General features: G+C 45.5%; 1 protein-coding gene across 4 annotated transcripts in view; it reads left to right on the top strand.

The window, feature by feature from the left end:
• Window positions 1-12,344, top strand: part of AGPAT4 (1-acylglycerol-3-phosphate O-acyltransferase 4) — a 1,412,466-nt gene that overhangs the window by 1,322,230 nt on the left and 77,892 nt on the right. For all 4 annotated transcript variants that reach the window (XM_027551994.1, XM_027551993.1, XM_027551997.1 and 1 more), the window contains one exon: window positions 7,117-7,380. In XM_027551994.1, the coding sequence (XP_027407795.1) occupies window positions 7,117-7,380 (264 nt within the window). The remainder of the gene's footprint in view (window positions 1-7,116; window positions 7,381-12,344) is intronic.

Genomic DNA, 12,344 nt, shown 5'->3' with positions numbered 1-12,344 from the left:
GTCCATTGCATCGGTGATGCCATCCGGCCATCTCATCCTCTGCCGCCCTCTTCTGCGTCTTACTACAAACCTATTATACTGCAACGTTCTTCTTTTGATTGTGTGGGTTTCCCATAACTCACTTGATTGTTTCCTCCTGTCAGAAATGTAAGTGGTTTCTATTTTTGGGTGCCTCTAAATAATACTGGTTGAATATCTTGGTGCAGAGAGAATTTTCTGAAAGCTAATTTTATCCTTGAGAGGGGTTGTCAAAGGTTGGTTTACGACCTCAGGTGGTGAAGACTCTGAGCTAATTCTGTGCATGTCGCATCGCTTTCTGAAAGCCACAGTGGTTGTCCTCACACCCAGAATGGGTCCTGATTTACCTCGTCTCCTTTAAAGTGCTGTATTATCCATTTTAGTTTGGAATATAAAAAACATAGTATTGTTTCAATTAACATTTCTTCGGTTTCTTTTCTGTTTTGTCAACAGTGTTCTGGTGTTTGGGATTAAAAGAGCCTAAATAAGGGTTAAGATTTCAGTGAAGACACTAGATTGATCACAGGCATCACAGCAATTCCCCTTGGAGTGGTTTCTTCAGAAGGAAGCTTGGCTTCTTCAGAAACCCTGACCTGGTTTACTTCTGTCCTGTACAGGTACAAAAAAGCAGACAACATCTTTAAAACCAAGCTAGTGAGGGAGTTCATCCCGTTTCCAGTCTAGTCTCTTCCTGTGTGTGTCTAAAGTTCATGCTTATTTAAGAGTTGCAGAGTATTGACCAGGGCAGAGACTTAAATCTTAACTCGAGCTTAACTCAGGTCCTCCTATTCGTTGTCAAACTCGATGCTTTATGCTGAAGCTCAATGTGCATCTTTAGAGAAGGGTGCAGCTTGAGTTCTCTGGTGGTGAGATTCTGAGCTGCTTCTATAGATTCTTCCACGGATGGCGGGCGGGCAGCACGTGATGCTGTCTGTACTCCCACCCCTCGCCCTGCAGGAGTCCCAGGAAGCAAAGCTCTGCTGTGTTTGCACGCCTGCTTCTCTGCGCTGTACAGTTTCAGGGTGGATATCTGCATGGGAAATACGAGGCTAATGAAAGCATCCTGCCGGCTGGCACTTCTCCGTATTCTGAAATCCACTTCATCATCCCCACGCTGTGCCAAGACTTTGCCTAGTTAAGAGGGTACCATCCACGTGAGTTTTGGTGAACGTATTACACCCCACTTCAGAGTCACTAGCAGTAAAGGACAGGTTAGAGTGAAAACAAGCAGGGGAGGAAATGTTCTAACATACTTACGGAAAATGAAAGAAAACATCAGGATCTAGATATGGAGTGAGAAGGAGAACTGATTTATATCTCCTTGGCTTTCCCAAGGATTCCAAAGCAGTGCATCTTAGCTGCTCCCTCTTTGCCTCTTTTCTCTTCTTTTTTTAAAAAGGATTATTCACTTATTTAATGTATTTTTGGCTGCACTGGGTCTTGATTGCTTTGTGCAGGCTTTCTCTAGTTGTGGCAAGTGGGGGCTTCTCTTCGTTACGGCACTCAGGGTTCTCTTCATGATGTCTTCTCGTTGAGGAGCACAGGCTCGAGGGTGTGTGGGCTTCATTAATTACGGCTCCCAGCCTCCCAGGCTTTATTATACTTGGGCTTTACAGCAACCTCGTATTGGCGATATTGTTCTGATTTCACAGAGGAGGAAGCTGGGGGCTGTGGAAGTTCAGTAGCAGATGGAGCTAGAAGGTGGCTGAGCCCGGGTTTTTGGCCAGAGCTGCCTGATTCAAATGTTCCTGCACAGATCCTTCCCCTCTAGCTGCTGGGGACGCTTGTACCACCCTCGCCATGACAGTGCTTGGAGTCCAGGTGGTCTCAGATTGCCTGCACGTTCCAGAGCTTCTCTGGTTGATGGGTTGGATTTCCACCTTTCCACTCACCTGATGGGCGAGCCCACCCTGTAGCCCTTCCTCTTGCCGGCAAGTACCAGCTCCATCAGCCTGGGAGCTCTATCCACTGGCTGCATGTAACCATCAGCAGGGATGCTGGGACATGCGCCCATCGGGCTCTGTGCCCCGGAAGGGGGAGGATCTCATCGTAGGAAAGAACAATGAACACCAGGAAGAAAAGAGAAACCACCCATAACCCTTTCACTGAAAATCAGGGGAAATGGTAAAGAACTTTAAAATGTTTTCTCTTTACCTGTTTTCATCACGGGTTAGACATACCATCCATTCTCAACTGTTAGTTGCTCTGTCGTGTCTCTGACTCTTTGCAACCCTGAGAATGTAGTCCTCCAGGCTCCTCTGTCCATGAAATTTTCCAGGCAAGAATCCTGGAGTGGGTTGCCATTCCTTTCTCCAGGGGACCTTTCTGACCCAGGGGTGGAACCCAGGTCTCCTGCATTGCGGGCAGATTCTTTGCCATCCTCAGCATGCCACTAAATTGGCAAATTACAGTAGAGAGAAAGCTCGCCTTCAGTGAAGAAGGATAGGAGGGTCCCCTCCCTCCATCTTCAAACTGGAATAAGCTTAAGACATACAACACATATTCACCCACTAGACACCCCCCGCCCCCCGCCCAAGTAATTTAGCCTTGCCTCTCTTTTATTAATGAGCCCTGAGGCTAAAGTCAAATTAAATTGTTTTACAAACTCACAGCACTTCTTTTTTTGTTTGTTTTAATATTAATTTTGTTTATTTACTTTGTATTTTTGGCTGTGCTGGGTCTTTATTGCTGCACAGGCTTTTTCTAGTTGGGATGAGCGTGGGTTTATGCTCTTGTCGCAGCGCGTGGGCTTTGCATTGCGGTGGCTTCTCTTGTGGAGCACAGACTCTAGGGCACCTGGGCTCAGAAGTTGTGTCATGCCAGCCTTGTCGCTCCATGGCATGTGGGATCTTCCCAGACCAGGGGTCGAAGCTGTGTCCACCTGTCTCCAGGAGATTCTTAACCACTGGACCACCAGGAAACTTCTCATAGCATGACTTACCTTACTCCTCCTCATCAAATGCCTTCAATACTTTAGTGTGGTTTGCTCCTGAACATAAATCTGAGAATCAACCGAAGTTTACAAAAATCAATAGCCTCCTTGGAGTTTTGGGTGCAATTTAGTGTTGTTTTTTTGTAGTGCGTAAAGCTGAGATTCAGAAAAGTTAATTCACCTGAGGATACATGACCACTAAGAAGTATAACAGAGCTTGAAACCCGAAGCCCACACCAGTCTAGGAAAGGAATCGGGGCAGAGCCACGCCATCCAAGGTCTGTCTGTCTGTGACCCCCTCATGCCTTGTTCACGATTCCTAAGCATCACCGACATTGTGTTAGACCCCCTGATTCCTGCAGGGCTAGCAAGGATTTTACTAAAGGGCATACTGGTCCTTGGACTTTTATAAAGAAAAACAAAACTTTTTCTTCGTAATGCCCTACTCTGCCTGGAAACTGAGGAAGGCAGCATTTAATCCCTTGCATTTCCGGTGTCAGCTGACTTCCCTTTCTAAGTGTTAAATCAACAAAGCGAAGGATTTGTTAAATACTCTCCAAACACTAGGTCCCAGAAACTTGATGAAGAATCAGACTTCTTCTGGTGCAGGCTGTCTGGGAGCTTTTAGTGGCTAATCCAAGGGCAATGAATAAAGCAGGAGGATATTCAACTTCGAACAGTAGCTGCTTCCACACTGTAGCCAACGTCCATCACTCCTGTTCATGAGCTCCTGAAATTCACGTGCATTAAGAGGGAGCTGGCAGCTTCATGTCTGTTCCTTCGAGAGACACTGGGTGTGTTGTAACCAGGTGAACAGTTTGACAGCTTGGAGGTATCTCTGGGCCAAGCTGTCTGAAAAAGGTCAAAGGTGGGCTTCTCCAGCCCCTGCGGGGTCTTGGTTTTGTGCCAGAGACCAGGGCTTCTGGGGAAATGGAGGCCTCAGCTGAGCTGAGCTGAGCTGACTTCAGGGAAGTCAGGCCAACAGTGGTTTCTCGATTTCCCTCCTCTCAGAAACATTCTCAGGAATCGGAGCTTGCCTTCCAAATAGTCTAAGCAAGGGTAATGTATTCTAGGAAAGCCCCTTGTGACTGTCCTGCCCAAGACTCCTCAGAACCAGCACGGGGGGCTTCCTTGGTGGTCCAGTGGTTTAGAGTCTGCCTGCCAATGCAGGAGACGTGGGTCAGTCCCCGGTCCAAGAGGTTCGCACGTGTCTTGGGGCTGCACAAGCCCATGCACCACAATTACTGAGCCTGCACCCTAGAACCCACGCTCTGCAACAGAAGCCAGCGCGGTGAGAAGCCGGTGGACTGCAGCTCGAGAGTAGCCTCCACGTGCTGCAATTAGAGAAGCCAGGGCGAAGCAGTGAAGACCCAGTGCAGCCAAAAATTTAAAACAACAGCCTCGGAGACCCGGAAGTGAGCCCCATGCCCCCACTCTGTGTGTAGTTTGGGACTGAGAACCTCTCTGAAGGCAGCCCTGGTTTTGCCCTGGGCTCATTTCTGGGCTGCTCTCCAGAGGGGAGTTCTGAGCCCAAGAGAAGCCCCCACATCACTCCCCCAGGAACAAAACTGCCCGGAGTGCCGGAAGCAAAAGAGCTTGGAGGTCCACCTGAATCTGAGGATTCATTACTGACTGTGGCAACTTCAGGCAAATCACCCAAGCTAGGGGGCGTCTCAGTTTCTTCCTCCAAAAAATGGGATGATAATACTATTCATGGGATTCATCTGAGGCTTAAATTGAGGTCATATATGTGATACTGTCAAACGGATTTTGGGGAGGAGTATTATTAGTAAAGACTGCAATGAAGTCTAGGCTCTCCCAACTCTTAATTTTAGAAAGTAATCTGTAATCTTGGCGCTTCTTGGGGCAGTTTGTAGTCATGTCCTGATTCCAGGAGGAGTGAGTCTGCTGTGGGTGATGATCTCAGCTGCCCTCAGCTTATTTTTTCTCTGTCAGAGTATTTCAGCCTCCTGTCTTTAGGCTGTTCCTCAAAGGCTTTATTTGCTTCAGTTCAGTTCAGTCGCTCAGTCGTGTCCGACTCTTTGCGACCCCATGAATCACAGCACGCCAGGCTTCCCTGTCCATTACCAAGTCCCAGAGTTCACCCAAAGTCATGTCCATCAAGTCGAAGATGCCATCCAACCATCTCATCCTCTGTCATCCCCTTCTCCTCCTGCCTTCAATCTTTCCCAGCATCAGGGTCTTTTCCAATGAGGCAGCTCTTCGCATCAGATGGCCAAAGTATTGGAGTTTTAGCTTCAGCATCAGTCCTTCCAATGAACACCCAGGACTGATCTCCTTTAGGATGGACTAGTTGGATCTTCTTGCAGTCCAAGGGACTCTTAATAGTCTTCTCCAACACCACAGTTCAAAAGCATCAGTTCTTTGGCGCTCAGCTTTCTTTATAGTCCAACTCTCACATCCATACATGACTACTGGAATAACCATAGCCTTGACTAGATGGAACATTACAGTAAAGTAATGTCTCTGCTTTTTAGTATGCTGTCTAGGTGGGTCATAACTTTACCTGCACAGTTATTTAATTTTTCTCTTCAGGGGTTGGAGACTGATGACAGGACTGTGAGTCTGGCTGTTGTGCATATTTTGAGTTTCTGTTCGATTTTAGAACTCTTAAGCGTGCGTGTGTGTATGTGTGCACATCAGGAGTGTTGAAGGGTGGTTCTCTTGCCTTCATAGCTGATTATTTGTATTTACCGACATCCCAAAGGTGATCTCTCTTTAACCTTCATTAAGTCATTCCACAGATATATATATATATATATATATATTTCATAATTTTTAAGTTGATACGTTGTATTTCATTTGTATTCAGTTCAAGAAATTATTTTTCTTTTTTCCTTTTTTTTTTGGCTGTTTGGCATAAGGGATCTTAATTCCCTGACCAGGGATCTACCCTGCTCCCCCTACAGTGGAAGCTCAGAGTCTTAACCAATGGACCACCACTGAAAGTTAAAGTCACTCAGTCGTGTCCAACTCTCTGCGACCCCATGGACTATACAGTCCATGGAATTCTCCAGGCCAGAATACCAGAGTGGGTAGCCTTTCCCTTCTCCAGGGGATCTTCCCTCCCAGGGATCTAAGCCAGGTCTCCGCCTTGCAGGTGTATTCTTTACCAGCTGAGCCACCAGGGAAGCCCAAGATTATTGGAGTGGGTAGCCTATCCCTTCTCCAGCGGATCTTCCCGACCAGGAATCGAACTGGAGTCTCCTGCATTGCAGGCGGATTCTTTACCAACTGAGCTATCAGGGAAGCCCCATGGATCGCCAGAGACGTCCCTAGATGTATTTTTAAAATTAAGCTTCAGTTCTGCCCAGTGACTGCTCCAAGGGCTGGAGAGACGGTGACGACCTTCAGAATAGTTGTGTGCCCCGGAGAAGGGACAGTCCAGGGTCAGAAGGCCAACAGTTGAACTAGTAACACCGTAACTTCAGGGGGTGCCACCCGCCCCACCCCCACCCCCAGCATGACCCCAGGAGTCGCCCCCACTCTCCCCAGGGCAGGCGTGCGTGCAGGCAGGTCTCACCAGAAGAAGGGATGTTTGGCTGAGATCTGGAGATGAGGAGTGGAGGGAAGGGGAGTCCTTGGGGGGCAGTATTCAGGCGGGCAGGAAGTCCTGGAGATGCAGACTCTGGTCCTCAGGTTCTCCGTGGTGATGGGCGCTGTTGCTTAACCTCCCTGGACCTCATTTCCTTCTCTGTAACAATGGTACCTGCCTAACATGTGTTAGGACGATCAGAGAACTATTCTTTTTAAGACTGATGCTGGGAAGGATTGAAGGCAGGAGGAAAAGGGGATGACAGAGAATGAGATGGTTGGATAGCATCACCGAATCAATGGACCTGAATTTGAGCAAACTCCAGGAGTTGGTGATAGACAGGGAAGCCTGGTGGGCTGCAGTCCATGGGATCTCAAAGAGTCGGACACGACTGAGCGACTTAACAATAACAACAACAATATTCTTTTAAAGGGTTGAAACTGTGCCCGAAGTAAAGGAAGCACTATATAAATGTTTGCAAAATAAAAAAGAAATCCACGCCTGTACAGTGTAATCTTGAGAGTGTATTAGTCTTCTGAGTGTTTTTCCCCCCTGCCTCTAAGAGCGCAGTAATGTTTTTTCTAACGTTTGACCTCGGTGTGTGTTTCAGGCGAATTCCTGAGTCCCAGCCTCCCGCCCCGCTGGCCGTGTTCTGCGGTGGGTGTTCGCTGTCTGGACGAGGAGCACGACCCCGGAATGGACCTCGTCGCCTTGCTGAAGTCTCACTTCCTCTGCCACCTCATCTTCTGCTACGTCTTCATTGTCTCGGGGCTCATCATCAACACCATTCAGCTCTGCACGCTCCTTCTCTGGCCGGTGAACAAGCAGCTCTTCCGGAAGATCAACTGCCGGCTGTCCTACTGCGTCTCCAGCCGTAAGAGGCTTCCCTTCTGCTCTCTGTTTGCATGGGCGTTACTGTTAGGACTTCCTATGTAGGTTACTAGGCTTGCAGTATATGCTTAGATATGTTGTTTGTTTGTTTCTGTTTGTTTGCGTTTTTGACAAAATGCAAGATGTCTATTTTTGTCCTCATTCTCAAGCTATTTTTTAAATGAGTAATGCCAACAGCACCGCCAAATGCCAAAATTCAGCAGACACGGAGGCGATCCTAGGAAAAGCGAATAAACATTCCATCTCTGTTTCTTTAGGTTTCCTCCTCGGAAACAATCATTTGTTGTTGTTCAGTCGCTCAGTCGTGTCCGACTCTGTGCGACCCCGTGGACTGCAGCACGCCAGGCTTCCCTATCCGTCACCATTTCCCGGAGTTCGCTCAAATTCATGTCAGTTGAGTCGATGATACTGTCCAACCATCTCATCCTCTGTCATCTCCTTCTCCTCCTGCCCTCAATCTTTCCCAGCCTCAGGGTCTTTTCCAATGAGTTGCTGTCAGTGATTTCTTAGTTATCCTTACAGAAATAGCATATATGTGTGTATATATATGTTATTTCTATAAGGAAAGACGTATGTATGGCTCTTACAATTGCACATGTAAGCAGGTGGGTCTGTATGTGTATAGATACATAAGACATACACGTAGCTCAGATCATGAACTCCTTATTGCCAAATTCAGACTGAAATTGAAGAAAGTAGGGAAAAACCACTAGACCATTCAGGTATGACCTAAAACAAATCCCTTACGATTATACAGTGGAAGTGAGAAATAGATTTAAGGGACTAGATCTGATAGACAGAGTGCCTGATGAACTATGAACGGAGGTTCGTGACATTGTACAGGAGACAGGGATCAAGACCATCCCCATGGAAAAGAAATGCAAAAAGGCAAAATGGTTGTCTGAGGAGGCCTTACAAATAGCTGTGAAAAGAAGAGAAGTGAAAAGCAAAGGAGAAAAGGAAAGATATACCCATTTGAATGCAGAGTTCCAAAGAATAGCAAGAAGAGATAAGAAAGACTTCCTCAGTGATCAATGCAAAGAAATAGAGGAAAACAACAGGATGGGAAAGACTAGAGATCTCTTTAAGAAAATTAGAGATACCAAGGGAACATTTCATGCAAAGATGGGCTCAATAAAGGACAGAAATGATATGCACCTAACAGAAGAAGATATTAAGAAGAGGTGGCAAGAATACACAGAAGATCTTCATGATTCAGATAATCATGATGGTGTGATCACTCACCTAGAGCCAAACATCCTGAAATGCGAAGTCAAGTGGGCCTTAGGAAGCATCACTATAAACAAAGCTAGTGGAGGTGATGGAATTCCAGTTGAGCTATTTCAAATCCTAAAAGATGAAGCTGTGAAATTGCTGCACTCAGTATGCCAGCAAATTTGGAAAATTCAGCAGTGGCCACAGGACTGGAAAAGGTCAGTTTTCATTTCAATCCCTAAGAAAGGCAATGCCAAAGAATGCTCAAACTACTGCACAATTGCACTCATCTCACACACTAGTAAAGTAATGCTCAAAATTCTCCAAGCCAGGCTTCAGCAATACATGAACCATGAACTTCCGGATGTTCAAACCAGTTTTAGAAAAGGCAGGGGAACCAGAGATCAAATTGCCAACATCTGCTGGATCATCAAAAAAGCAAGAGAGTTCTAGGAAAACATCTATTTCTGCTTTATTGACTATGCCAAAGTCTTTGACTGTGTGGATCACAATAAACTGTGGAAAATTCTGAAAGAGATGGGAATACCAGACAACCTGACCTGCCTCTTGAGAAATCTCTATACAGGTCAGGAAGCAACAGTTAGAACTGGACATGGAGCAACAGCCTGGTTCCAAATAGGGAAAGGAGTACATCAAGGTTGTATATTTTCACCCTGCTTATTTAACTTCTATGCAGAGTACATCATGAGAAACACTGGGCTGGAAGAAGCACAGGCTGGAATCAAGATTGCCAGGAGAAATATCAATAACCTCAGATATGCAGATGACACCACCCTTACGGCAGAAAGTGAAGAAGAACTAAACAGCCTCTTGATGAGAGTAAAAGAGGAGAGTAAAAAAGTTGGCTTAAAGCTCAACATTCAGAAAACTAAGATCATGGCATCTGGTCCCATCACTTCATGGCAAATAGATGGGGAGACAGTGGAAACAGTGTCAGACTTTATTTTGGGGGGCTCCAAAATCACTGCAGATGGTGATTGCAGCCATGAAATTAAAAGACTCTTGCTCCTTGGAAGGGAAGTTATGACTTACCTAGACAGCATATTAAAGAGCAGAGACATTACTTTGGCAACAAAGGTCCGTCTAGTCAAGGCTATGGTTTTTCCTGTGGTCATGTATGGATGTGAGAGTTGGACTATAGAGAAAGCTGAGCGCTGAAGAATTGATGCTTTTGAACTGTGGTGTTGGAGAAGACTCTTGAGAGTCCCTTGGACTGCAAGGAGATCCAACCAGTCCATCCTAAAGGAGATCAGTCCTGGGTGTTCATTGGTAGGACTGATGTTGAAGCTGAAACTCCAATACTTTGACCACCTGATGGGAAGAGCTGACTCATTAGAAAAGACCCTGATGCTGGGAAAGATTGAGGGCAGGAGAAGGGGACGACTGAGGATGAAATGGTTGGATGGCATCACCGACTCGATGGACATGAATTTGGGTAAACTCCTGGAGTTAGTGATGAACAGGGAGGCCTGGCGTGCTGCGGTCCATGGGGTCACCAAGTGTTGGACACGATTGAGCGACTGAATGGGACTGAAGTGAACTGGACACATACTTTTTAAGACTAAATGCTGGTATAATATATTGTTTGTCCTTCTTGGTTCTTTTCTTTAACTTTTTGAGATAATTGGTGCACATATGATTGTAAGAAACAATACAGATAGACCCCATACACCCTTCAGCCAGTTTCCCCCGATGTTGACGTCTTGCACGTTTAATGTGTAACATGCCAATAAGAAAACTGACATTGACACAGTCCACCAACTTTATTCGGATTTCTCCAGTTTTATTTACATTCATGTCTCTGTGCATGTGTATGTGTGTGTGTGATTATACTAGACTATAATTCAACTGGCCAGAATTTCAAAAATGAAAATAATACAAAGTGAATCCGGGCATGTCTAGAGATGAGTTTGGTGTTGATTGACCAGAAATCTATACCTGTTCTCAGTAGCACAGAATGCTGTGTGTATCAGCATTCTGATTACACATATGATTGTGAATATATATTTTTTAAATGAACTTTTTCAAATGAAGCAATTAAAAAAATCTCAGCTACCTTTGATTATGCCAAGAATTTCAAAATTATGGATATTGCTTTGGAACCGTTTCAATGAAGCAATCAGATTTTAATTTGCATCAAAATAATACAAGCTGCATACAGTTGTCCAGATGGATTACTACTGATTCAATGAGCTATTTCTGAAACTTCAAGATACGATCTTATGAGAAAAGGAATAACAGCTACATTCTCATTTGTAATGTTGCACTGACTCAGAACTGGCAGATGTGTCTGCCACTATTTCTAATGTGGCCTGCGTGCTAGAGCTGCTGTGTCTTGGGTTGGAATATTTTACATAGATGTCTTGAGCATGTTCATAAGATCATAAAGTTACAGTTGCAAAAAGTGTATCTTTAATCCTCCTGTCTATGGCCGTTGGTTGCAGCCACCCACTCAGTGCAGTCATGCAAATTTGTTAGTCATGCATTTCACTGTGATACTGTTTATAGTATTGAAGCACCTACCATGGTACAGAAGAGGGAACAGCCTTTCAGGCAGGACAGAGGCAGCAGGAGAGGTCAGACGCTGACTTGTAACTGTTTGCAGAGAAAGGAGTTTGCCTAATCAAGGAGATAATTGCTTCAGATTTACTTTATAATTTTAAATGTCTTTTTCCACTTAAGTGTCTATTTAACAAAACTTGTTTAACAAACAATGTTAATTGCACTTTTCATCGAAGCCTGCATTTATATGACTTGCACACACCTACAGAGATTCCAAAATCTGTCGGTTTGCAACTGGGAATCGTGTATTTGCATTCTTGTGACCTCTGTTGAAATCTCAGGTGGATGCTTAAGCAATGAATTTTCATTTGGAGTTGAGAAATAAGAGATAGGCTTTGGAATGAGAGTTCCTAAGAGTCTGTTTTGCTTTTGGGAGGCAGTGGAGACATGCCAAGTCAATATTCTCTATTAAATATTTATTATTTATTTAATTTATGTGTTTGGCTGTGCTGGGGGGGTCTTAGATGTAACACGTGAGATCTTCTGATGGAGATTAAGATGGGGAGCACATTCAGAAAGCAAGGTGGATTCTCAACATGACAAATAATTGTTTAGCATGATTCCATATGAAACGGATCCATCCAAGACCACTGGTGTTTCTCCATCCAGGGTGTCGTGAATGGCCAACAGTCCAATTTCACAGCAGGGTCAGAAGTACACGGCCAGGTCCCTCCCATCCCGGGATGTCCCCCCCATGCTGTTTGCCCGCTGTCCCAGAGGAGAGCTTCCACGGGTTTGGATTGAGCAGATGCAGCAGTCACCTGAAAAGGGACGGAGGGCATCTCTCTGGAGGAGCAGGTCTAGCTTTTGGGAAAGGAGAATGTGGTAGCAGTTGGAGAGGGTGATGCCTCCTGGGTTTGGCTGTGGGCACTCACTATGGTGAGGAATCTGCCCCCAGCCCCCCGTCTTCTCCAGCATCTCCATTCCTGGTATCCCAGCATGTCTTAGAAATAAAGCTGTTCTCTCTCTGAACTTGTCCTCTGTAGTTGATAGATCCTTGGAGTGTTTTGCAGCAACAACCAAAGACGTGTAAGAGACAGCCTGTTTGGGAAGCCTCATCAGAGGCTGTCATTCGTGGGCTATTGAACAGCGCAGAATAGAGGTGATCAGACCCTCTCTGCTGTCACTCTCCTCCTCTCCAGGTTAAGA

Source organism: Bos indicus x Bos taurus, chromosome 9 (assembly GCF_003369695.1).
Source record: "Bos indicus x Bos taurus breed Angus x Brahman F1 hybrid chromosome 9, Bos_hybrid_MaternalHap_v2.0, whole genome shotgun sequence".
Taxonomy (NCBI): Eukaryota; Metazoa; Chordata; class Mammalia; order Artiodactyla; family Bovidae; genus Bos; species Bos indicus x Bos taurus.
The sequence above is the reverse complement of the archived record's forward strand: the minus strand, read 5'-3'. Positions and strand labels throughout refer to the sequence as shown.